The following is a 24,867-nucleotide window of genomic DNA, read 5'->3' on the forward strand; positions in this document are numbered from 1 at the left end:
GCTCCTGTCTGCAATGATCTTGCTATTGGCACTCCAGTTGTTTGCAGTGGCGTTTCATAAGTCTGTGTTCCTTCGTGTACCAACTGGCCTGTAGTTTGGATCTGGTTGTATTGTTGTGTGTGAGGGTGGCCACGAGTTTGGCGCAGACAGTGATCTAATTGTTAAAATTCTTGATGACTTTGGGGAGGCTGTTGCTGTGTTTAGGTAAGTGGGTGTTGAGGGCAGTGTTCCAGTCCTTGTCAGTATTGATGTTCCAGTTTTAGCTGGCTGGTCTGGCAATGGTGCATGTTCTTTGGACCGGGACCGGGATGCTGAACTTGACATGGGTGTTGCATGTCCAGAAAACTGGTGCGGGCTCATTGACACAGATGTAGCCGAAGTTAGTGAAAATATGGTCCAGGAGGTGCTCAGCAACGTGGGAAGGTCCCTTTACTTTTTTTGCATGCTATCTGCTATGGTCATCTTCTCCAGCATCACCAAAGTAAGTGGTACTGTAGCAATCAATGAGGGGGCAGCGTGCAATCTAAACTGGGTTTTCCTCAGCAGGTTGTCCTAAGTTTCATACCCAGTACTCAGTTTCAGATGATATTTGTAACTATGTTCTTCTTACAGTCTCGAAATTCTGACTTGGCCACTCTGCTGTGATTGTAACTGCTGTAATTTGACCACTGAACGTTTATCAGTCTCCTCCACATTCAAGACTTGAACGGCCTGAACATCAAGTTTTTCCTCCACTGTCTTAATTGCAGCTTTAATCATACATTTAATTTTACATATAGGGCATTGACTGAGGGCAGCAGTTTTTTTCCTTTGGCAAGATCATGGTTGTCAGCAGGACCATAGTTCAACTCTTTATGACCCTCATTTTGGAGGCAAGCATGCTGATAAAAAACACCTCTCTGCTCATTTTCTTCCTCACCATCATAATCAGGCCATCTCTTCACTCTCCGAGAATTAAGATGTGATGGTGAGACAGAGGGTTTCTTGAACTCAGGCAACACTCCAGCGGAGGGCAGAATCACTTTAGGAAAACTCCCTCCCTCGTATTTAGGGGGGACGACTCTAATGTCCACAAAGAGCGGAGAGGATCAGAGAGCTAACCGAGAGAAAACAGTCTCTCTGCATGTGGTCCAGCATTCGCCAGTACCTCTAGCAAGCCCTTCGGAGCTCACAGCATAAAGAACCAATGTCACAGGTCCACTGCAGCTTTGATTAATCACTTGCATCCATTGCCTGGTCATGATGAACTCCTTTCAGCCCCATCCACGATTCCCCCTGGACTATCAAGGTTCCAGGGCCCTGGCTCGTCATAGCTGATTTCAGATGTTTTAGCAGTCATGGGACTTTAGGTCATGAGCACCACCTGCACAATCCCAAAACGAATACTATGATCATAGAGCATGGAAAGGGAGCTCAGCAGGCCTTAAGGCATCCTTTTGCATCCACCACAGTCAATGGAGCAGACAAGTTGCCTCAAGCCCCGGTAAACAGTCCACATTCAGATCACACCATCCTGGACCCCGGCATTCCTTGCCTCTGCAAGTAAAACAAACAAAGCTATGAAAGTTGAAAAAATGCTAGAAATAATCTCGCCCACTGGCAGTCCCTCGTGGCCGCAATCCAGTCCATTGGTTTTTATCCACTATGCCACTCTAGACAGAGACCTTCTATATGCAAATTATCCATTGTCCTGTTTCAATGATAAAAGTCTAGCCCAAATGCCACATTCCCCTTCAGACTACAACAAAAGCAACTCCACGTCGGGTTCGGTCTGCTTATGTCTCATTAGTGAGGTGTACCTCAAATCCTGTGACAGAATAAGCACTGAACCCCTGCCTAAGAATATTCAGAGAATTCAGGACATCTACTCAAAAAGGTGATGGAAGGAATACTTTCATTATTCTTACCCACTGCCGGCTGCTCAGGCCACATTCCAGTCCTTCATTTAATTGCCTCACAAAGTGGCAGATTACATAGAAATGGAGTACACGGAGGGTGCTTGTCTCGTGGATTAAATGGGAATTTAGGTAGAAACAGGCATTTAAATATTACAAAGGATGCTTCAATGTAACCCATTATTATGAAGGTAGATAGTATGGCACCCTTCCTGAACCTCTTCTCTGAAAGCTGCTTTTGCACTACCCTGATAGTCTATTGCTTGAAGGCACATGTTGGAAGGGGCTTATGAAATATCAAGGCCAATATGAAAAAGGTGCACAACTCTAGGACAGTGCACTGAGAATAGGATCAAAACTTACCAGAGCCTTGAAGAATTCCATGAGTCTGCCTCTTCAGATAGTTCTGTGTACGGGTTTCATACTAATTCACCACTAATCCTTTATGGGTTTTGGAGTAGCTTTCTACTCGCTGAAAAAGCGCTTCAATACACTATCAGGGGTTGTATGCGCTATATAAATGCAAACCTTTTTGCATCTTCTATCCCTCCATTATCCTTCTCAATCGAAATAACGGACTACCATATCCACCACTGAAATTACTTTCATATTTCACTAACTTATCACTAATCCTTTATGGGTTCCGGAGTAGCGTGCTACTTGCAGAACAAGTGCTTGGACGCCAGTAAGCACTATATAAATGCAATACAATACTATGAGCATATAAATAATCAGAAATTCTATGGTGAAAAGGGGCATTTTAGGTCTATGAGGATAAATGGACTGGTTCTTCTTCACTATTACAGAGGATGATGGGCCGGGCAAAACTGAATAGATGCATCCCAGGAGATACATGAAATTAACTGGTATCAGTGGGTATGGTTACAGTGCACCATGTATAAACGAGCATAGGAGTTAAGTGGTATACCCAAGAAAGTTCTGCCAACAGAAAAAATAGTATGTTTCAAAAACAAAACCCTGCTCAAGCTTCCACCAGTGCAGTGCCCCAGTCTTCTAGTAATATTTTCAGGTCACTGCCACTAACAGTGAGCTCATGCAGGAACACTTTGTTGCAGTTTGATGCAAAAAAGGGCTTTTGGAAGAAAAAAAGTTATGTTTTACCTGCTTGAAAAAATCTTTCATTATGAATTACTTTTTTATTCGCTAAAAAAAGATTTTTTTCTCCCAAAAGTAGAGTCAAACACGTCCAATTTTAAAACCATATCTGGACTCCTGTAACAAATGCTTCCAGTGTACATGTTCCAACACAAGCAGATCGCTCTCCAACGAACTGTTATTTACACTTCTGAGAACAGTCACAGAGTAGTATGTTAGGAACTACTTGCACTAGAGCTCTATGAATGCATAAAATAACAACAGCCAGAAGAACTTGCATTCAATTTAGACGCCTACATTGATCTAGAGAAATGTATGAGGGCCATCCTAACAGATCTACTGTACATACAGCAAACAAAAGATCTGACGGAGTATTGGTGCTCAGATTAATTGAAATCAGCACAATACTTGATTCTAAATAAAATTGGTCTTTTCACATGTTTGGTCTGATACTGCTGCTTGCAACTGTTGTTACTAGCAGGAAAAGGATTCCTGTTTAACTTAGCAACAACTAAACTTATGTGATGAGATGAGCTTCAACATACAAGACAGAGACCCCCCATTAGTCAGCAAAGTCACCGAATACTTAGGAAATAACATTTTTAATAATGTACGAATAGATTTGGGGCAAATTCTGCAATATGCAACATAACCATTTTTGCCTCTGCAAAATCCAAAGTCGAAATGTACAAATGGTACTCTACTACTCACTGTAATCCAGAAGGTGGAGAGGGGCATGAAAGGGGCATCCAACTCATACCTACGATTCACAATGCGATCTATCAATATTCTGAGCCCGCAATTGCAGTTGCAATCCACTGACCAGACTCAGACCGGTCAAAGCAAGTGAAATGGATTGCAAAGTTTAAGATGACCCACAGATTTGATTTGATTTGATTGATTTGATTTTGGGTTTTATAGAGCGCACAGCTACCCTAGGGCATCCCGGCGCTGGTGACTATCATCCTGGAGAGTGGGAAGACAAGGGGGGTAGTGCTCAGGGGAAGAGGAGGGTCTTCAGTTTTTTCCTAACTCTGCGGTGGTTTTGTTCTTGCCTCAGGGAGAGTGGGAGGGCATTCCACAGTCTAGGAGCATTGTACGAGAACAAGCGACCACCTGTTCTGGCCTTCCTAATTCTGGGGACTTTTGCAAGGGAAAGGGAGTTAGATCTGAGTTGTCTAATTGATTGTTGAAGGGACACAAGAGGTCTGAGAATAGGGGGGCCTTCGTTGTGCAGTATTTTATGTGCAATGCACAGGGTCTTGAAGTTGACCCGTTCTTTGACTGGCAGCCAGTGCAAATTTCTAAGGGCCGGCTTGGCAGGGTTCCTTGCTGCAGTTCCTGTGATGACAGCTTTGGCAGTGAAAAGAGAAGACTAAGAAACAGCATCACAACCTTACTTTGATTTTTTTGTTTGTTAATGCTGCCTGTCACTTAAAGGGACGAGGGCTCAACTCAGAAAAAAATTTCATCACATAATTATGAATGTAGAGATTCTCCCTCACATGCCTCCATGTCTGTATTCACAGGCATTACGCAGAATTTGCAAAATGGATTCCTGCCTCATTGGTACTCATGTGGCACGGTTCTGCAAATCTTACTGAATGGGTATTTTGAGCTGCACCTGTCTAGTACATCATTACCAGTATAAAATGAAGGTGAGGTGGTGAAGCAGTTGTTGTACAAACCCATCAACTTCTTTGTGATCCCACTGTCAGACGTTGGGCCTCAAGTTTGTATGGCGAACTTAAGTCATCCAGCTTTATATAGTAAGTTCTATAGTGCATTACATTAACCAAATGGATACTTCTAATTTATCTAAGGTTTTAGTTGGTTCGGACACAAATGAAGTTTGTGGTAGTCAAGCTCCACAGTTGTCAATTAAGCAATTAGCTTTGTGACTTCTGCTGGCACCGCCGTCGAGAGCCAAAATCATGAGGCCATTAAAATTGATCAATCCTGACTTCATGTGTTAAAGCCCAAAGAAGACGAACCTCCAAGTTACTTGTCAGATAGACAATGTTCTCCATCACCACCGCCTGCTCATCGAACTCCAGCACCAGGTCCAGTACCCGTGGTCCTTTCTTCTCCAGATTTTCCTGCCAGAAGATAAGGAAGTTAAGTTGCGAAGTAAAACATGCTTGAGAAAGAACTACATTATTTTAGTAACATTTAAAAGAGATCCAGAATATCCAGGATCATCTACCACATTCCACTAAATCACTTTTCATATGTGTATTAGAGGTATCGAGGCTTGCGGCAAAAATAAAAAATAAAAGAGACCCACAGCATGCCAATAGGGAATATTTAACCGACACAGAAAGTTTGTCTATCCACCATTGGCGTACGCAGCAACCAGTATGGAAAAAGGTCAAGGATGCAAGGTTTTGACAATATCCATGCATTGATTTCCCAAATTAAGGTTGCCAGCAACCAAACTCAAATGCCAGATCCAGAACTATACACCAACGAATCTCTTTTTTTCCTACAGACAGGCTCCTCACCTTCTGATACCGAAAGGCCACATCCATCAGCCAACAACGTTGCAGAGCTGATGGTTCTGATAATGTAAGCAACTACAAGGCTCACTGGGAGAATCGGATTGTAGGAGAGAAAACAGTGTCCTTTACAAGCTTTCCCAATCAGCCTCATCCACACCTGTACTGAATGTGGCAATCTATTCTGCTCCATAGGCCTTTGTAGTTTCCTAAAGCCAAAGTAAGCTAAAACCAAAGTAAGAAATACTAATGAAAACACACTTCCCAGCACCACATCATGGCATGCTTGCAGGGGAAAACACCCTCTACATGTGATCATTACATTCCATGGTAGCGTAGTGCTGTTAGCCCAATGCAATTACAGGATTCAACAGTGATTGTTACAAAGGTTGCAGTAGTGTCTTTTTTGTGTACTGAATGTAAACATTTCCCATCTTGGTTTTTATAAAACACACTAAGATCAGCACTGATAAGTAGGGTCTTTACAAGCAGCACATATGGTGAAAAATACAGAAACGTTCATGGAGGAGTTTGGCATAATTCCTGTGATGAAGCGAGTTTTGACAAAGAGTGAATGGAAACTCCTTGACGGAGCATGTGTTCACACCGAACCTCTTAGTGGGGGAACTACGTAGGTTTTTTATGCAGGACTGTAAATATGTAGACCACTAAAAAGGTGTGTTGTAAACGTTTTAATAGGATTTTGTGAATGGGATTTAAAAAACAAAGAGTAGTCAAGAGGATCACTGACAAGAATCTTGGAGCCGGTGTTCCATACAAGATCAGATGTGCAGAGATCTTAAAACAGCAGATCAACATTGGGGGTCTGTATACATCCAAAAACTAGAAACTTCAGAAGCCTGGCAACAAATCACGAAAGGAGGAGGCCATTCTGGGCTACGTTGGACACTACCACAAGCAAACACCAGTTGCTATTAATATTTTGGTGCACAATTACTAGAAGGAGCTATTAAGGGGTGTCTCCAAACAAAGGTATTTGGCTGACAACTGTACAAGTTTGATGAACGATGTTTGTGGTGTCAAATTTGGCACGCTACCGCTTTAGGAGCGGATGATTCCTACCTAGCATTGCTTTGTTGTAACCTTAAACCCGGCCAGCAGCTGTTACTGCTTTGGGTGTTTTTCCTCTTACTGACCATTAAAACTGGGTTTACGCTGGTCTAGCATCAGAGCAGCTATGGAACTGATCCCTTGGATGCAGGTCACACACTTACATTTAAATGGAGGTTTTGAATGCGATGAATTTACTAGCATAATTAGCCTTAGGAAATGTTCAAGCACAGGGTGCAATGAAGGGTCACTGCATCGATCCCAAGTCCAGCACAGGGGATCATAAGAAAAAAAAATGCAACAGCCACATGGATGTGTCCGTCAAGCCCATTTGATTGTTGTCTATCCTTGTACCACAGTCCCCTGGTGCTAGAAGATGGGTTGAATACGAGAAGAGCAAGCGTCTGCTTTAACAACAAGACTACAAGCCACCACTATGTACAGTACCAACTAAAGTGATTGTTGCATATGGGCCCTCATCAGAAAGCACAGCCTCAAAAACATGTTTACTGCTTGTACAGTCCACTCCAAGATTACTGTGTCACAATCTCACTCCAGATTACCTTAATCATAGCAACGAAAGGCATGACTCGCTTCATGTACTTCTTCAGCTCTGGGAGAGCGTTCAGCTCAGTGGCGATAACCTTGTTGTCTGGAAGCTGTCCTCCACAAGCCTGAAGGACAACAGAAGAAGGCATGAGGAAAGCATACTTTACTACTAGATAAACCACCTAACGCAATGTGATCAACTAAAATATTCTCCAATTCCCTCTTTGACCCCACCACCTTACCTCTAGAATGGACAGCCCCATTTAGCCTTGAACTGCCAGTTCCCCTAGTGAGGCATGTCAAATGAACAACCCTTGCAAAGTAAGGTTATGGCAAGTAGCTTTATTGAAACACAGGTTCACAGTGATGCATAGCAGTGTCATCAGATTAATTATGTGGGTAAAAGTTGGAGAACGTCAGTCCATATTTCCTTTTGATTGCTTTGTGAATACGACATCTCCATACTCCTGGTTTTCAAAAAGCAAATGGAAAAAGGAGGTGCCTGTATGATATGGCCACTAATGCAGAGGGAGCTTTGAGTGATGATAACAAATTCATCAAACCCCTTTCAGGTTACAGCACAACCTCTACAAGATATCCACAGACATGCCTTAGTATCTTCACTGTATTAGTAAGCAATGAATATCTCCCACCCAGTAAGTGCAGGATTGCAAAACATATTTTTAAAGATAAATTAGACTTTTCCATATTTCTTATTAGAATGTGCTTCCTTTGGAAACATTAGCTGAATTTTATGGTAAGGAGGCACACAATATATACAGCCCACCTTCACTTTCTCGTATGTAAGGTAAGGACACTGCGTACTGTGGCTCGTACAGACCCCTGTCATTACTCAATCTAGATTACAACATTTTGCCTCAAATATTTTCTCTTCGGTTATTGCTCCTGTTGGAGTTCATCTTTTCACCCACCAAGTCAGGTTTTATCCCACACAGATCCACTTCCTTAAATCTTCGTACTCTGTTCGCCATTCTTCATAGGATCAGCCCTGAAGTCCCAGCTGCCGCAATTTTGTTGGACGCTGAGAAGGCGTTTGACACCCTTGAGTGGCCCTTTTTCATATCGGTTATGCACAGGATGGGGATGCCCAAGGGATTCATCGCTACCATAGCTTTATTATATAGTAATCCCTCCACCAGAATATGCATGAATGGTACACTATCTCACCCCTTTTCATTATCGCGTGGCACACGTCAGGGGTGCCACATGTCGCTGTTGTTGTTCATTCTCGCCATGCATCCCTTAGTTCGACATTTTCAGGAGAGACACTTGCAGCGAGGACTTCAGTTTAACACCGGCCCCCTATTAGTCTCTGTATGCTGACCATGTCATTTTATATGTTCGGGAACCTCAGAAAAATCTGGAACCTCTGATTGGTGAAACGGTCAGATTCGGACTATTTTCTGGTCTACATATTAATTGGCGCAAATCAGTTATATTCCCCTTGACTCCCAGCACAAAGCAATGGGAATGCGAATTCCCACTGGAATGGTGCACTGACTCCACCAAGTATTTGGGTATCCATATGCATTTATACTCGGCTCAAATTATTTGTCTCAACTATGGCCAGGTAGTTGTCGCCCTGGAGTCGCAGGTGGAGAGATGGCTGCGACTCCCATTGTCTATCGCCAGTCGGGTTGCATTGATTAAAATGATAGTCCTCCCCAAATTTTTATATTTGTTAAACAACATCCCTATCCCCCTGCAAAATAGTTTTTTTCAGACATTTCATTTGCATCTTATCCGCTTAACATGGGGGGGGAGGTCAAGTGACAGAGGGTGAGGTGCAGATTCTTACATTGCCGTACGACAGAGGTGGGTTTGGAGTTTCTGACCTCAAACTATACTTTCTCATGTGCCAGTGCAGTTACACACATGTCTGGTTCCACAGGGATGCCAGGATTCCTTTTCTCCGTCCTGAGGCGAGATTTTGAACTTCCTAGCGCCCTGTCTGTTGTGCTCCCTAGGGGCATACCCAGGGATCCTAATGAGATCCAGACAGTGTCCACCACCAGTTGGTCCTCTGACAAACTGTGACAAACTATGGGAGCTTCCCTATCATATGCATCTGCCTTGCTGATTCCCAACCCCCACTGGACGCCTATCATGGGCGAAAGACTAGTACAACGCACTCTTACCTCCTTTAAAATCGTAAAATTTGGAGATTTATTCCCAGGTGGCCATGTGTTCTTCATGACTGATTAGGATCGCTTCCGCACTGTCACTTTTATGGACCACTCAGTGGGGGAATATTTGATTTATAAATTATGTTAAGTGTGTTCGGCACTCCTCCCCATTAACAACGCCAAATTGCGCGAGGCATGGGAGGCCGACTTGGGACACCCCATCTTGGATGACCAGTTGGAAAAGTGCTGTGAAGTCACTAAAAATATCTCATTAAGTAATCGACATAGGTTATTGCTATATAGATTTTTTCATAGAATGTACATCACCCAGAGAACTCACATAGAATTGATCCGTTCAGACCCCATTACTGTTTGGAGTGTAAGGCACAACATGCTGATTTTGCACACCTAACATGGACATGTCCCAAACTACTGTCATACTGGGAGGCGATACACCTAACATTAGGACACATGCTTGACCTCACTCTTGCCCCTATCCCTATCCCTGAGGTGACACTCTTGGGTTATGAAGTGTACTTCCCCAAAGGAGTGCGGAAATTTGCTGCTATTGGTTTTCTGCTCGCTAAGAGAGAGATTGCTATTAACTGGGGAGGAAAAAGGGCTCCCAATTTGCAGAACTGGTTGAATAGTTTGGCTTATTGTAGTACAAATAGTGAGACTTATGCTTGCACGCTGCCACACGCCTTACGCCCTAAAGACATCTGGGGTCCATTGAGAAGTTACCCGGAGGCTGCATGCCGGACTCTTGACTCGCAGCTAGAGCAGGGTAGAGAACCGACTGGAGTAGGGTGAACTTACAAGGTATGACATCCTATCTTATGCTGGTTATTACACTTTTTCAATTACTACTCTCATGTAAAGCCCCTTGAGTCGCCACATCTTGGTTGTAGCATCAATATTTAATTTGTTGGACTTATTGGTGGTTGTGGAATCTGTACGTCTATATTTAATTCTTTGACCTGGCTATAGTGCTCCCATTGGAATATTATTCTCATTGGTGTGTTTTTTTTCTTACTTTTGTAGCCAAGGTATGAACAGTGTGCACTTGTAAAATGGTAAATAAAGGTTAAAAAAACAACAAAAAAACGTTCTCGCATATAAAATAGAAAGAAAGGTTACCTATCAGTCTCCTGTCCAACTTAAGACTAAGGCACGTTTTATACTGAAAATTATGTTATGTTGTCATTAAAACGTATATAGCGCGTTTATACCCGTAGGTGTCTTGGAGCTTTCAAGCTCAAACATACTACGCCAAGAAAGCTCATTTCTAAAAAGCCACGTCTTAAGTTGTTTTCTGAAATTGAGGAGGTTAGGTATCGTCCTGAGGTATAAAGGGAGAGAGTTCCACTGCTTGATGGTATTATAGCGGAAGCCCCCACCACCCTAGCTCGTCTTTTTGATTCTAGCAGTGGTCACCAAGCTGGCGTTAGCTGATCGAAGAGGTCTATTTGGAGAGTACCAGCTGAAAACATTCCAAAGAAATTTAGGACCTTCTCTATGCAGTGCCTTGTGAGCAATGTAGAGTGCCTGGCAGACAGGAAGCCAATGAAGGTCCGGGATACCTGTCCTAGCAGACTGATACTTCGGAATGTCCAGGATTAATCTAGCTGCGGCATTTTGTACCGCCTGCAACTTCCTAAGTAGTCTGGCTTGGAGGTTCATATATAGGCCACTGCAAGAGTCCAATTTGGACAAAACTGGCGAGGCCACAACCGTTTTTCTGGTATTTTTTGGAATGAAGGGAAGGATTTTTTCTTAAGGTTTTGATGGTAAGATGGGAAGAAGACACAAATTAAGTTTTTCATCCATAATAACGCCGAGATTCTTGGCTGTAACTACTGGTGAAGGAGGAGAGCCCAGGTTGTCTGGCCACCAAGCCGGAGACCAAGGTGGAAAGAGATTACCAAACAATATCACTTCAGTTTTGCTTGAGTTCAGCTTCAAGCATTGCCTTATCATCCAGCTAGTCAAAGCAATCATACAGTCATGTAGTTTGCGGGAGTGATTAACATACTTATCCACTGTTCGAAATTACCAGCTGGGTATAGTCAACATAGGAAGTGGGAGTCAAATTAAAACTTCTAATCAGCGGGGCAAGCTCAGAGACATATATGTTGAAAAGCATTGGGCTCAACGAGGAACCTTGAGGAACCTCACAAGGAAAGACAAATGGCAATGACTTAAACTTACCTAGATGTACCGTTTGGGATCTGCCTAAGAATGATGTTAAAAGAGAGAGGGTCTTTCCTCCTATCCCTATGGTTTTCAACCATTGGACCAAAAGAACATGGTCCACTGTGTCAAACATCTGCGGATATGTCCAGCAGATGCAGAGCTGCTGACCCTCCACCATCCAATGTCGTGCGTATTTCTCCCGTAGTTTTTTTCAAGGCAGTCTCAGTGCTATGATTTGCTCTGAAACCTAAATTAAAATCAAAGAGAGCCACTCCACTTCCTCTGACTTGTGCCTTTACCTTGTGGTGCTTGCGCAGAACAGACAGGGTCGTATGCTGCCAGGGGGGATAGTTCTTTGCCACGTAGATGGTACAATGAGATGGTCTCTGTGGGGGCTGCTTGTCCACCTTCTACGGGAAAAGAAGAAAAATAATTACTATCACAGCAAATGCTAAAGGGCTACTTTGAAAACAAAATGGTTTTGCCTTCATAAACGTAATCATACTGTGGTTTAATAAACATTTTCTATTGGCTACCATAGCATGGTTTAGGGTGCATTCTTAAGTGCTAAAAGACGTGTCCAGCTCACACTTAGCCTAGCTTGATGAGTCCAAGGACCAAACGTTAAGCAGCGACCAAAGAACTCCTCTTCTTCAGTCCGGATGCCATTCTTATCTGAGATTCCTGAACTCCTAGGGCCTTAGCTATTAACCTTTAGACTTGTGTGGACCCCCAATGAATGACTACTGGACAAAAGTGGACCCTTACTTAAGCAATTTCTACGAATTGAACCTCAAACCAACACATAAAACTACAGAAACAACTATACATTAAACAAAATATATAAATTATGGAATGTTTACTTTAATACAGAGAAAAGATATACAAAAATTAAAATTTTAATTGAAAGGTTGGAGCGTTTCAAAATGTGGATGTATCTCTAAAAGACAAAGTAATCGGATAGGCTCTAGCATATTGCAGTGTCTTTTTTGCTTCTAAAGTACGTTTTTTTTGCCAGTGCACATCAGTTCTTTAATTGAGGTCACAATACTACAGTTTGCTTTACTTTAACTGCTCTCACGAATCATGCTAAGGATAATAACTTAATTTTTAGCTTCCAATTTTAAAATTCTTTCACATTTGTAGAACATTTTAACATTGTCAGTTCTACGTTTATTGTTTTAAAGTAGATATACTTTAGTAATCTACTAATATAAAGTTAATTATTTAAGCAGTTGATCCTAAAGCTTGAAACAGCCTCATTATCCACTCTTCTTGAATTTTGCTAGAAGCTGAAGACCTGGCTTTTTAACTAACCAACCTACCATAGGCAGAGCTAGACACACACACACTGGCTCAGTGCCAGTAAACCCTTGCAGGTGATAATGCGCTTTACAAATACAAACAACATGACATAACATCCTTGAGTACGTGTCGCGAAACCCAGGTTAGGAACCACTGGCTTAGGGAAATATTCCTATATCTCCCTGCTAAGGAAAGTGCCCACAAGTAAATGTATCTTTTACAAAAAGGCTGCACGAGAGGTCTCACTGTGTACACTGTTTGGGGGATGTAGTCACTGCCTCCCTAAATGTCTTTGTGACTTGTTCTAGTATCTACTGAACACTACAATGACTGCTATGTCAGGCCCAAATTCCTAAGTCATCCATCACCTTGACTTTAATTTCGCTCCTTTCTCCTGATCTCACTTGCTTTCCTCTCCCTTAACTGCTCTGCATTCTAAGACCGCATGCTATGTTCTTTCTCCAGTAACCCTCAGCACTTAGAGTAGCATAAAGCACTATAGAAATAATCAATATAACTTAACATCGAATGAAACAGTCCATTAACCAGAATAAAAGGCTCTTCTAGAGACCCATCTGATGCCACAAGATGCTGAGCATTTGAGAAAACAATAAGCAACACATTTCCACATATTTAAAATATGAGTTGTGACGAGAGCCACATTAATTTATTGGGGACATCACAGTGATGTCACTTGGAAAATGATTAGCACAGAGTGGCTTGTGAGAGAAATAAGTGGGAAATATCAACAATCCCAAAGACCTTCACAGTTCTCAAAAACCTCTCACGTTGCCCTCAACTCTCAGTATAAAATATCACCCATTTAAAAGTCACGAATCATACTCAATATATGTCAATGAATAGTTTAATCCGAAACAGCATTTAGATGGTAAATGAGCCTTACAGCAACCAGGTAAATCCAAGTCAAACCCATATTACTTACCATTTGACCAAGTCTGATAATGTTCCCCTCTCTTATTTCTCATCCTCCCTTGTTAAGCTACATTTGAATCCCTAGCCTGCATAATCATGGCCTACCTGCCATGTGGGTATTTCCTTTCCCATGGCAATGCAATGCGATGGGATAGGATGGGGTGGCACTGCAGTAGCACAATGTGCAACTAATGCTGTGACCCACTTTTACCCTGCGCCCCACACTGAAGACTAGTCACCACTTCCCTGCTATGCTTTACTGTCCAACGGCCTACTAACTAATGTTCTGCCTCATCCCACTAACAAGCTCTTACTCCCATTTCAACTCCACAAACTAGCTGACTCAACTATGATTCCTTGGTCCATAAGACTAGCACAGATACCTTGTCCCAAAGCTGCTGCTTTGCCTTGGACTCCCTGATCCACTGACCATCTCCGATTGAGTTTCTTTTGTGACTCCCCTCAGATGTTGCTTCTTGATTCTATTTCACACTGCCAGGTTCATGCCTGCTTCGCTCTCAATGATGATGGAAACTGGAGCCCTGAGCTAACTTGAAACTACAGCTCAGCATGGTAACAAACTAACAGGAACGTTTTATAAATCCTTTTAGCCAATTATAAAGAACTATGGTTGTTGGCATAATGGCACACTATGGATGAAAAAGATAAAAGACTTATAGTGAACGTTACAGGGTCTCATACTGAGGTATCTTAGGATAAAAGAGGCTTCATGTATCACCTAATTTGAGCTAACAGCCTTTTGAAGCCATTTAACAACAAAAAGATGACTCGAGTCAACCTCTTCTAGCGGCCCTCCTTCTAGTATTCACATTCTTCATCCTTAAAGAACTGTAGGTTGATCCATTAAATAGCAGTGACTTCTACCATCATATACCCCCAGCTACTTAGAATGTTAAGTGTGAACGTGTGTATCTCACCTTTCCTTTAGCTGGGGCCATGTAGCCCTTAAGGCGCAGTCTCAGTTCATGTGCTGTTTCCATAAGGTACTGCGATGAGCGCATTAGGACTTCATCCACAGGACCACCCACTGGCCAGGAGGCTTTCATGATCGAATCAGGCTGTTGGTTTGGAGAGCAACAAAATCGCAAATCAAAAAGTACTTGGAATGAAGTCACAGAAATTAGTGAAACCCCAGAACCATTCCCAAATTGAGTTGAAGAGCAAAAACAGATCAGGGGGTCCATCAAAAGGTTTCTAGTGACTGCACATCGCTTCGGTCCCTGTAAAATGTGTAACCTATCACAAATTCTTAAAGTGAATTATGTCTCATGGATTTGTTACATGCATCTTTCAGTTCCATTCTCGTCATTGGATCAATTTGCGTGGGGAAAGCAACAGAGCTGGAATGGCTGAAGAGCAAGATGGGATGAGAGGAGGGGCCGATTCACAGTGTCAGCGAAAGAGTCACAGAAAAGTGGGCGGTAACAATTGGACTTTTCGCCCAACGTGTTCTGGTTTTAGTACAGAGGAGGCCTGTGTGTGCTCAGGTAAAATAATATTTTTCTCGTTTTGGCATGGTTATGACACAATAAACTAGAAAATGAGAGCCTCCAATCAAGCACCCTGTAATTAATTATCTCCAAGAAAGGTGACTAATTGTATTATAAACAGTAAATGTGGTGTAGGCCTTATTAAAGGGGTACGGTCAGCTTCTCTTACGTGGCTCTTGAATACAGTAAATTTTTAAAGAAGCCACAAAATCCCTCTTTGTACAGGGATAAATTGCACAAGACTCGCTGTAGTGCTTCTTGTGATGTCAATCCTACTCGTCAACCTGCTCTTGCAGGATAGAAGTGTCTATTCCAACAGAGGAAAGACAAGAACTCTTTCTAAACATAAAAAGTGTTAAATTGCACAAAACACCGCCGAGTCAGTAAGGTGGTTCTCCTGGATGTAGGCTGTAACTTGTAATATCCAACAAAGCGTCAAGCAACATTTACGTAATAAAAAAGATCAATACACAGGAGGAAGCAGCAGTTTATGGAAAACTTCAATAAAGGAACTGAAGCGTCTGAGCATGCAAGTTAGTTTTCATTGCTTTAGAGCCTAACGTTATTTTTAATTGGATGGTTTGGTTCCAACAGGATACTCTTAGCTAAACCTTGTGGGTCAGTAAGGGTTCATCATGCATGCTGGGTGCCTTGGTGTTGATCTCTTTAGGACCTCTTTCTTGATTCAGTGAACTGAAACCTGGTCGCTCTACTGACCTTGCAGTCTTCCTTGTACTGCAAACAGTACATGCTGCTTAGCAGCCTCTTCTGACTGAGGGCAGCATCTGCTGGAGCCCTCTCCCCTAGCAGCTGCCACCTACCTTCCCCAGCAGCGACCAGATGTGCTCGCACAAGTGAGGGCAGATGGGAGTCAGCAGCAGCGTCTGGGTTTCAATGAACTGGAGCACCAGGTCCCTCTGCATCCCTTCGATGGCCAGTTCACGGTACTTGTCTTTTGCAGCCTGAAACAGAGCCAAGGTGTTAAGGCACTGTAGCTGGCACAAGGTCGACTTCCAAAGCAGAATAACATTAAAACAACATTCAAAGTGTTTCTATCAAAAAATGAAACAGCTGGACAGAATAATGCTTAAAGACAATTTGGTACTACTCTTACATCTAAAATATAAAATAGCCACTTCACGTGTTTGGAAAGCAAGTTGTGATTACAAAAGTTTACATAGTATGGCCCTTATAGATAAGCTTCATCACAGTTATATTTAGAAACGGAGAACTTTAAAGACAAAATGGCTGCATCTAATTTGTCACAAATGACCACCTCTTCAAAAAGTGCGTTCCAAAAACTGTTGCCTCTATTACCATACAATTTCCACAGTTTCCTTCAACAGCCTACAATAGCCACACCCAGCTTCCCTAAATGCATCAGCCACAACCTTTTGCATTTCTTCGCTCCTATCCTTGATGCAGATGAAAGTGAAGATCCAGAATGGATCTCAGTACATTGTTTCTCCTGGGGACCAAAAAGCAAAGGTATAAAATGTGGGGCACCTTTCTTCCAGCTGCACCACTTCTATCGCCCCTTTGAGCAGCAAAGCAAGGAGCTATAGATCTACTGCTTTTGCGTCTCAGTAAACAGCTGTTCAGCATCAAAGGCATGTCAATGACTGTGGCTTTGACAAGTCAGTAGAATGCATCCAAGAGTGCCAACACATATACTACCTGCGCTCAAGCAACAATGTCCACAGTGACCAGGCCACATCAAGATCTAACCAATCATTGACTAGGCCTGCAAATGGCTTTCTAATGTGGTCTGTCAGGCTGAATACTGTAGTAATTGTATATTGTAATAAGATTTTTAAAGCGCATGGCTGCCCGAGAGCGTCCCAGCGCTGACAGAAGATCTGGATAGATCAGACGAGAGCGGGAAGATGGTTAAGGGAACAGCCAAGTCTTTAAAGACTTTCGAAAGGGCAGAAGGTTAGGTTGGGCACGGAGGTCCAGTGGGAGAGCATTCCACATTCCACATCTAGTGGAGAAGTGTGGCTCAATGGTTAGAGCGGCAGACCCTGATGCAGAGGTCTAGCCCGGGACCAGGGTTCAATTCCCCGCCTCGGCGGGTCTTGGGCTCAAAATTCCGCGGACCTGATAATTCCCGCCTCGGTGCCTATTCCAATCATGGAGTCCCACTCTGCAACTCTGGGCAATAGCTTGCTTAATCTCCACAACGGCCCCCACAACGCTAAGGATGCCTGGCCTCCACCTTGGGGGTGCCCAGGAGTGGACGCCTCACAGGGAACGCCAGCATGGGTTCCACAGCGGTATTCGTACAAGCGCCTTGAGACCCTTGCGGGTGAGTAGTGCGCTATACAAGTATCAATTTACATCTTGGACGCATGATAGGGAATAACAATTCCCACAAAACATGAAAACAATAATCCAGTTGGCAGGGGCCTTTGGTTTTGGAAGTCTCTGCCTCCCTACTTCTAAAGTCTTTTCTACCTTAAAGTCAAGTTTCTTCAACTCTGTAAGAAGGCAACATGAGGAAAGCATTCTGGTTTTCCTTCAAGGAGGAGAATTGGACAACCAGACCTTTGGGTGACTGGTGAGAGGGCAAAAAGTAGGGGTAACCTGGAGCAAGCTTATGGGTCTGGCTATCTGTCTGTTGACTGCTTGGCTCAAAAAGTGTTTCTTCAATGCATACATGAAAGGACCCAAGAGGGCTTAACTGACTGAAAGAAAGCAAAGGTTCTGCAACTAAGGCAACTGAGGAAGAGGGTTGCAAGATCTTAGTCAAAATGTTAGACTTCACCTCCGCAGGGTTGGATTTAGCTGCTTTTTGTACTACAGTCATGAATGAGCAAACATACTCTGAGGTAGAGCAGATGAGTAAGGGATGTCTCCTTCTCATGAGGTAGCTAGGTCATTCACATCTTGAAAGTCTAGAAATGAGCATGCATCATTTTCCTAATTGGTAAGGAGGCGGTCAGCCTCCAAACCATCAATATCTGTATAGCCATATTCTTTATCCGGCACTGCAAATGCTTAAAATCCAAAAATCTTATTCATCCAAACAAATCGCTGACCCCTAGGGAGGTCACCTGCCATGGAAGCATGATTAAAGTTCACCTCTGCACCAGCATTGGGTGAGTCTCTGACTAAACGAGGAAGGCACAATGGAAGGCTTTGACCTCTTTTCAAGCACTGAGGTCCTTTGACGTGTGGTGTCAGGCAGTGTGTGGGTCAAAGGCTCCCATCCACAACCGACATAACCTAGTGCAGCACCATGCAGCTACCACACACTCCTCATTCAGAGACAGACCTACCACCCCTGACTCCTCAGCTCCCACCCACAACCCCTCTATCCTAGATCAGCTCCAGCCACCCACCCACAACCCCTCTATCCTAGATCAGCTCCAGCCACCCACCTACAACCCCTCTATCCTAGTTCAGCTCCAGGTAGCGACCACACACTCCTCAAACACAGACACAGATCTCTCCCCATCATACACCATTCGCACCCCCACCCCACACTCCTCAAACACAGACACAGATCTCTCCCCCTCATACACCACTCGCACTCCCACCCCTCTCACCAACCCTCGGACCCTCACGCATACCATTACCACTCCTCGCACCCCTGACATCACTGCCCCCACCTTCAACACATCTAACCTAGTTCAGCACCAAAACGACACGCACAACGACAAACTCCACCCTTTATCCCCCCCATTCTCAGTCCCCACTGCCCTCCAACTAACTACACAGAACACACCTCCTCTCTGTTAACTCCCCCGCCTCAACACAGGACCACCTCCAATCCCATTTCCCCCCCCATTCTCAGCCCCCATTATCCCCCGTCCTGCACTCCCACCACCACCAACATACACCAATCCTCCACCTTGCTCTCTCCGTCTACCACCTACGCCCTCACCCATACCTCCAACCTCCTCCCCACATCATCCACACCCCTCCCGCCTAAACCCTCTCTCCCCCCTAACACCAGCCCTTACACTGACACAACGGAACCCTGCATGAACACCAGCTCATTCCCCCACCCACACGCTGATTCCCAGGTCAGTCATTCACCCCTAATTTCCATTCCCACCTCCACACTGGACAAGATTATGGCTACCCTCAACCAGGTCAAAGAAGACGTGCACGTCATCAAAGAACTACTCGCCACACACCCCAGACACCCCTCTCCCTCTGCCACCTCCCCTCCCCTCCCATGCCAACATGCCCCCCATCCAGGTCAAAGAAGACGTGCACATCATCATAGAACTACTCGCCACACACCCCAGACACTCTCTTACTCAACGCTCCCCTCACTGGACCTCAATCCCTGTTCGCAATCGCAAAAACCGCCCTCGTCGCCCCTGCAACCCTCTTTCAGACCTTGACACACTCACCCTCCTCCGCTCCTACGACCCAGCTCCCCAAAATCACACATCCAACTCACACCTCACCATTCCCACGATACACTCAAATTCCCTTAGACCCCCCCCCACACTAAACAGTAGAATCTCCATCCCAAAAAACCTTAGAAAAATCCCTCTCTATCTAAAACCCTCTACCTCCCTCAACACACCCCGTCTTAAATGCACTCTCCTCAACTGTAGATCGGCCTCGAAACATTCAGCCGCCATCGCTGATCTCATCCTAACACTGGACCATGACCTAATCATCTTGACTGAAACATGGCTAACTGAATCTTCTACACCTATATTGGATATTCTGGTTCCGCCCAGCTACCACATCATTAGACTTGACAGGCCCGGCAAAATAGGTGGTGGAATCGCATTCATCTACAGGAACAACCTATCTGTTCTGAAAGTTAACTCCACCTCCCTACCATCCCCAACAACCTATGAATACATCTGCCTCGAGATTATCAGTGAGGGCAAACCGATTTGCTCTCTTCACGGCATTTACCACCCACCCAGGGACAACGTCATCTTTTCCCAACAAATCATGGATATGATCTCAACTAATTCCGGACGGCAGCTCACCCAAATATACCTGGCCGACTTCAACCTCCACTGGAATGATCACAATGACGCGGTGGTAAATAGTCTAAAAAATGTCCTCAATGCCCTTGACCTCACTCAAATATGCAACAGCCCGACCCACGAGAAAGGCTCTATCCTCGACCTTATCATTTCCAAAGAGGACGCTATCCAACTCGAGTCCATCCAACACTGTGACTGGTCAGATCATCATATTGTCACATTCCTCATCAATGAAAAAGTTACATTTAACCCGGTTCAATCCTCCAAGCCCAAAGTCTGGAAAAGAGACCTAAAAAAACTCAACCTGAGCTCTCTGCCTCCTAACAGCTGCAATCTCCTACTTCCACCTACCGGAACTACGGACGTTAAATCCTTGACTGACCACTATCTCAGCGCTATGACCTCAATAACTAACGAGGCTGCACCTATGAAGCTAAAAAGAGTTCCCACTAAAAACTTCAATCCATGGTACGACGGGAGTCTCAATGAGGACAGGCGAGCCATGCGAATGGCAGAGCGCACCTGGAGATCAGCTCCCTCTGCACTGCACCGAAGAACTTTGTAGAAAAAGAGAAACGCCTACTTCAGGAAAATAAAACGCTCAAAATCAGATTTCTTCAGCCTCCAGCTCGACCAAGCAAAGAACCGTCCGAGAAAACTGTTTGAGCTTATCAGAACACAATCCAAGGAACAACCCCAACCACTCAACACTGGGCGCGAAGCACCTTCCTGTGAAGACTTCTCCGCATCCTTTATCCAAAAAACTGACAACATAAAGAGTGATCTCCTCATTGACGCTAGCCTCTACTCCAAGCCCCATTGCATAGCACCCACTGAACCGGAAAACAATGCTACATGGTCATCCTTTGGCACCTACTCTGAAGAAGAAATTGGCAAGTTGCTCAGCACCTTGAAACCCTCCAATCACCTCACGGACCCCCTTCCTGCTAACGCTGTAAAAGACTTTACCCCTCTGCTTCTCCCACTTTGGACTAAAATTATCAACAGCTCACTTCAACAAGGAACCATACCAGACTCCCTCAAAATAGGACAAGTCACGCCTTTACTAAAGAAACCTACAGCCGACCGACCCCTCTGATCTGAACAATTACCGTCCCATTACCAATATTCCCACCCTCGCCAAACTTTTGGAAAAGTGCGCACAAATACAATTGACTAAACACATTGATCAGTTTGATCTCCTTAACCCTTATCAATCAGGCTTCCGAGCAGGGCACAGTACAGAATCTGCTATGACGCACATAATTGACGATGCACTTCAAATCCTAGATCAAAACAACACCTGCCTCCTCATCCTTCTTGACCTCTCTTCAGCATTCGACACCGTTAAACATGAGAATTTACTCGAACTATTAAACACAAGAATGGGTATATCTGGAACTGTTCTCAAGTGGTTCACGTCCTTTCTACACAACAGATCGCAGAAATTCAAGAGCAACAACCTGATGTCCGCGCCAGTACCTGTATCGCTAGGCGTCCCCCAAGGTTCCTCCTTATCCCCAACTCTGTTCAACCTAGTTATGGAACCTCTCACCACTTTGCTACAAGCATCCAATGTTCACTTCCACATGTACGCCGATGACACCCAACTCTATCTCAAATTACAATCCCCCAAAGACATTGTGCTCCTGAACACAACGATCAGAAGCACTCAATCCTGGCTTGCCGATAATCACCTCAAACTCAATGCTCTGAAAACAAAGTTCCTTCTGATCTCAACTCGAGCGAAGATCGCTACCACGCAAAATTGGCTCAAACATCTAACCGCACTCAATGTCCAACCCACCATCATGGACTCAGCAAAATCTTTAGGCATAACACTTGACACCAATCTCAACATGCAGCAACATATCAGCAAGGCAACTAAGGGAACGAACTTCCAAATCAATACCTTGAGGAAACTTAAACCCTTCCTTCCAGCCAAAGACTTCCAAACTGCAGTACAATCACTAGTCATCCCTCGAATAGAATATGGCAGCATCGCCCTCTGCGGACTCCCCCTAACTACTACTGCACCTCTAAGAGCTTCTCTAAACGCTGCGGCGAGACTCATCACTGGGTCAAAAAAGAACTCACATATTACCCCTGACTTGAAATCCCTGAACTGGTTACCTCTGGAAGCCAGAATACACCTGAAAATCGCATGCATGACACACAAAGCGGTACACCTGAGCTCACCCGGTTACTTAACTCAGAAGTTGACAATTTTTGGCGGCACTAGAAACACCAGAAGCGCAAACAATCTTCTGCTGAAGCCTCGAAGATTCCGGAAGGAAAAAACCTACAAACGCTCATTCTCAGGAATGGCACCCAGGATCTGGAACTCACTCCCTCCCGAAATCAGGCTCATCACCTCCACTACACTTTTTAAGAAAGAAGTAAAAGCTATCCTCATGGCTAAACTCACTTGTAATATTATTTCGGACTCTTTAAGACTCTGCACCGAACTGTACTACCTGTTTCGATCTCTCTGCCTATTTGCATTACTTGTATTATCGATTTACATGATCATCTTTGCTTCCACCTATTAGTACTGTTAGCGTTATTGACTTACCTGTTTGACTATGCTCCCTCATGTACCTTCCCCAGTTATTACCTTCAATTGCTACGTCTAATTGTCTGTTACACGATGTTACGCGCTCTCCTGCTCTATGTAAAGCGCTCTGATATCTGCAAAGATCTTGTTCGCGCTATATAAATCTTTCAAAATAAAATAAAATAAAATAAATAAATAAAGGCGTCAGATTTGCCATGCCTGCAGGAACATGCTCTCCGCTGGGGGACAGCTAAGAGGGTGCAGGAGCCATCCTGAGATTTAGCCAATGGCTAGAGCTGCCGACTTTGGGACTCAAACCTAGCTCCCCAGTTCCAGAGTGAGTTTAACTTCCTTGAAGTTAGTTCTACTTCTTCTGATTCTAGGCAAATCCCGTAATCACCCTGTGCAAGAAAACAAAAATGAATCTGGACTTGTGTAAAGTAAACTGTTGCTCATGTAAAGCAATTCAATGCCCTCAGGCTAAGTGTGTGCTACATAAAACTGCAACATTTTTAAATGAAATGTAAAAAGTCAAAAGGCCTTTGGAGGGTCAGTTGATGGACTAAGAAATTCCTGTCTCAATTTCAGCAAAAGGTCTCCTCCGAAGAAGAGATTGCTTCCTCCAAGAAGAAAGAGGGATTCTCCATCCAATGTTGCTTTGTGGTTTTTTTTTGGTAGGAAGGTTTTTGGGGAGATCGTTCCCTTTCAGGTGGCTTATGAGGGTGAAGATCATTGGGAAGTTTCTCTAGAGAACTTAGCGAGAAAAAACCTGGTCACTAGATCCCGGATGGCATTCAGGTACACAAAGGCACAAAGAGTAGGCCACAACATGATGCTCCCTTCTGAGACACCACATGCTGTTGTAGTGGATGGGAAGGAATATCTTCTTTCGTGATGTGCAACAAGACTTGAAATCGGAAAGATTTGTAGTAGACATTTGACCTAGCTACTGACTGAAGAATTTTGTCTTTAAGACACCCAGGGAGAGCATGGACGCGTGTAATAAAGTTGCGGAAAAACAGAAACTGACACCAGCGTGCCGGCGGATGCCCAACATACTTTGATGCTATCATGTCCAGTGGTGGAATCTCAGAGTTGCATGGTGTCACAAGTCTGTACTCAAGAGCCTCTACTGGGGAAAAAGGTTTCCAGACCAGTCTGGAAGGATAATTCGAAAGAGAAGGGAGAAGATGTTTTCATTAGAATTGTGAAATTAGAAATTGGGAATACAGCTCAATCATGAAAGTACTGGGAATCTTGCAAAAGGAAAGATGGACTACATTATAGTCCCTAAAATTTGACTGGGATGATTTATGAAGTGCTAGGGAAAAAGACACTTCATGAAACGAGGAGTCATCGGCTTAACCCCAATTCATAGACTCACCAATTATATCACGTCTTTGTGCATTTTAAATATCTACTATCATGGGAAGTTTGTACCTCAAAAGGAGAGTTCTTCAAAATGTAATTACTTGCTCATTCAAACACATGTTCCTTCATCTTCCTTGTGCTACAGTTACACAAAGGTTATTAACGGTGCGTGTTCCATGCTAAAGATTTTAATACATTGAGCTTTTGCTTATGCATCTATTCGATGGTGAAATCACTCGAATTAAAGTGCAGCTGATCATCAGTTAATGTTTAAATGGCACAGAATGGGATTCCGCCATACATTGAAATTACGTATTCAAAGACCATCAAAAACGGAAAATCATAAACATACAAATAGAAGTAAAGAATTAAAACAAATCTCAAATACAGAGAGCACAAATAATGAAATAAAACCATAATTTCAAATCACTAACTAATAATGCACATTGAGGAAGAACCTAATGTGAGAGTGCTAAGGTAATAACCAAATGTGGACAGTGTTATCCCAAAAACGGAATCAGAAAATGACTGCAGGGCACTGGGTAATAAACAAAACAAAAATACAGAAAAAGATAATGCCCTGCTCTGGCCGCACAAGGAGGCTTGGAGCAATTCAAGCAACAGTTAGCCATAACCTCTTTTAAAGCTGCACCTACCTGAAACTCGAAGAATCCAGTTTTCAGTGCCTCCTTAAACATCAGCTTCTCATAATTCTGTTCCGTCTTGACCACACCAGCATTCATCTCACTAG

General features: G+C 43.7%; 1 protein-coding gene across 1 annotated transcript in view; it reads right to left on the bottom strand.

Annotated features, from left to right (window-relative positions):
- LARS1 (leucyl-tRNA synthetase 1) overlaps nucleotides 1-24,867 on the bottom strand; it is a 232,182-nt gene that overhangs the window by 26,684 nt on the left and 180,631 nt on the right. The window contains exons 24-29 of the mRNA XM_086931659.1: nucleotides 24,773-24,863; nucleotides 16,043-16,183; nucleotides 14,649-14,789; nucleotides 11,772-11,882; nucleotides 7,144-7,254; nucleotides 5,006-5,110 (exon numbers count right to left, since the gene is read on the bottom strand). Of these exons, the coding sequence (XP_086787785.1) occupies nucleotides 5,006-5,110; nucleotides 7,144-7,254; nucleotides 11,772-11,882; nucleotides 14,649-14,789; nucleotides 16,043-16,183; nucleotides 24,773-24,863 (700 nt within the window). The remainder of the gene's footprint in view (nucleotides 1-5,005; nucleotides 5,111-7,143; nucleotides 7,255-11,771; nucleotides 11,883-14,648; nucleotides 14,790-16,042; nucleotides 16,184-24,772; nucleotides 24,864-24,867) is intronic.

Source organism: Lissotriton vulgaris, chromosome 7 (genome assembly GCF_964263255.1).
Source record: "Lissotriton vulgaris chromosome 7, aLisVul1.2, whole genome shotgun sequence".
Lineage (NCBI taxonomy): Eukaryota > Metazoa > Chordata > Amphibia > Caudata > Salamandridae > Lissotriton > Lissotriton vulgaris.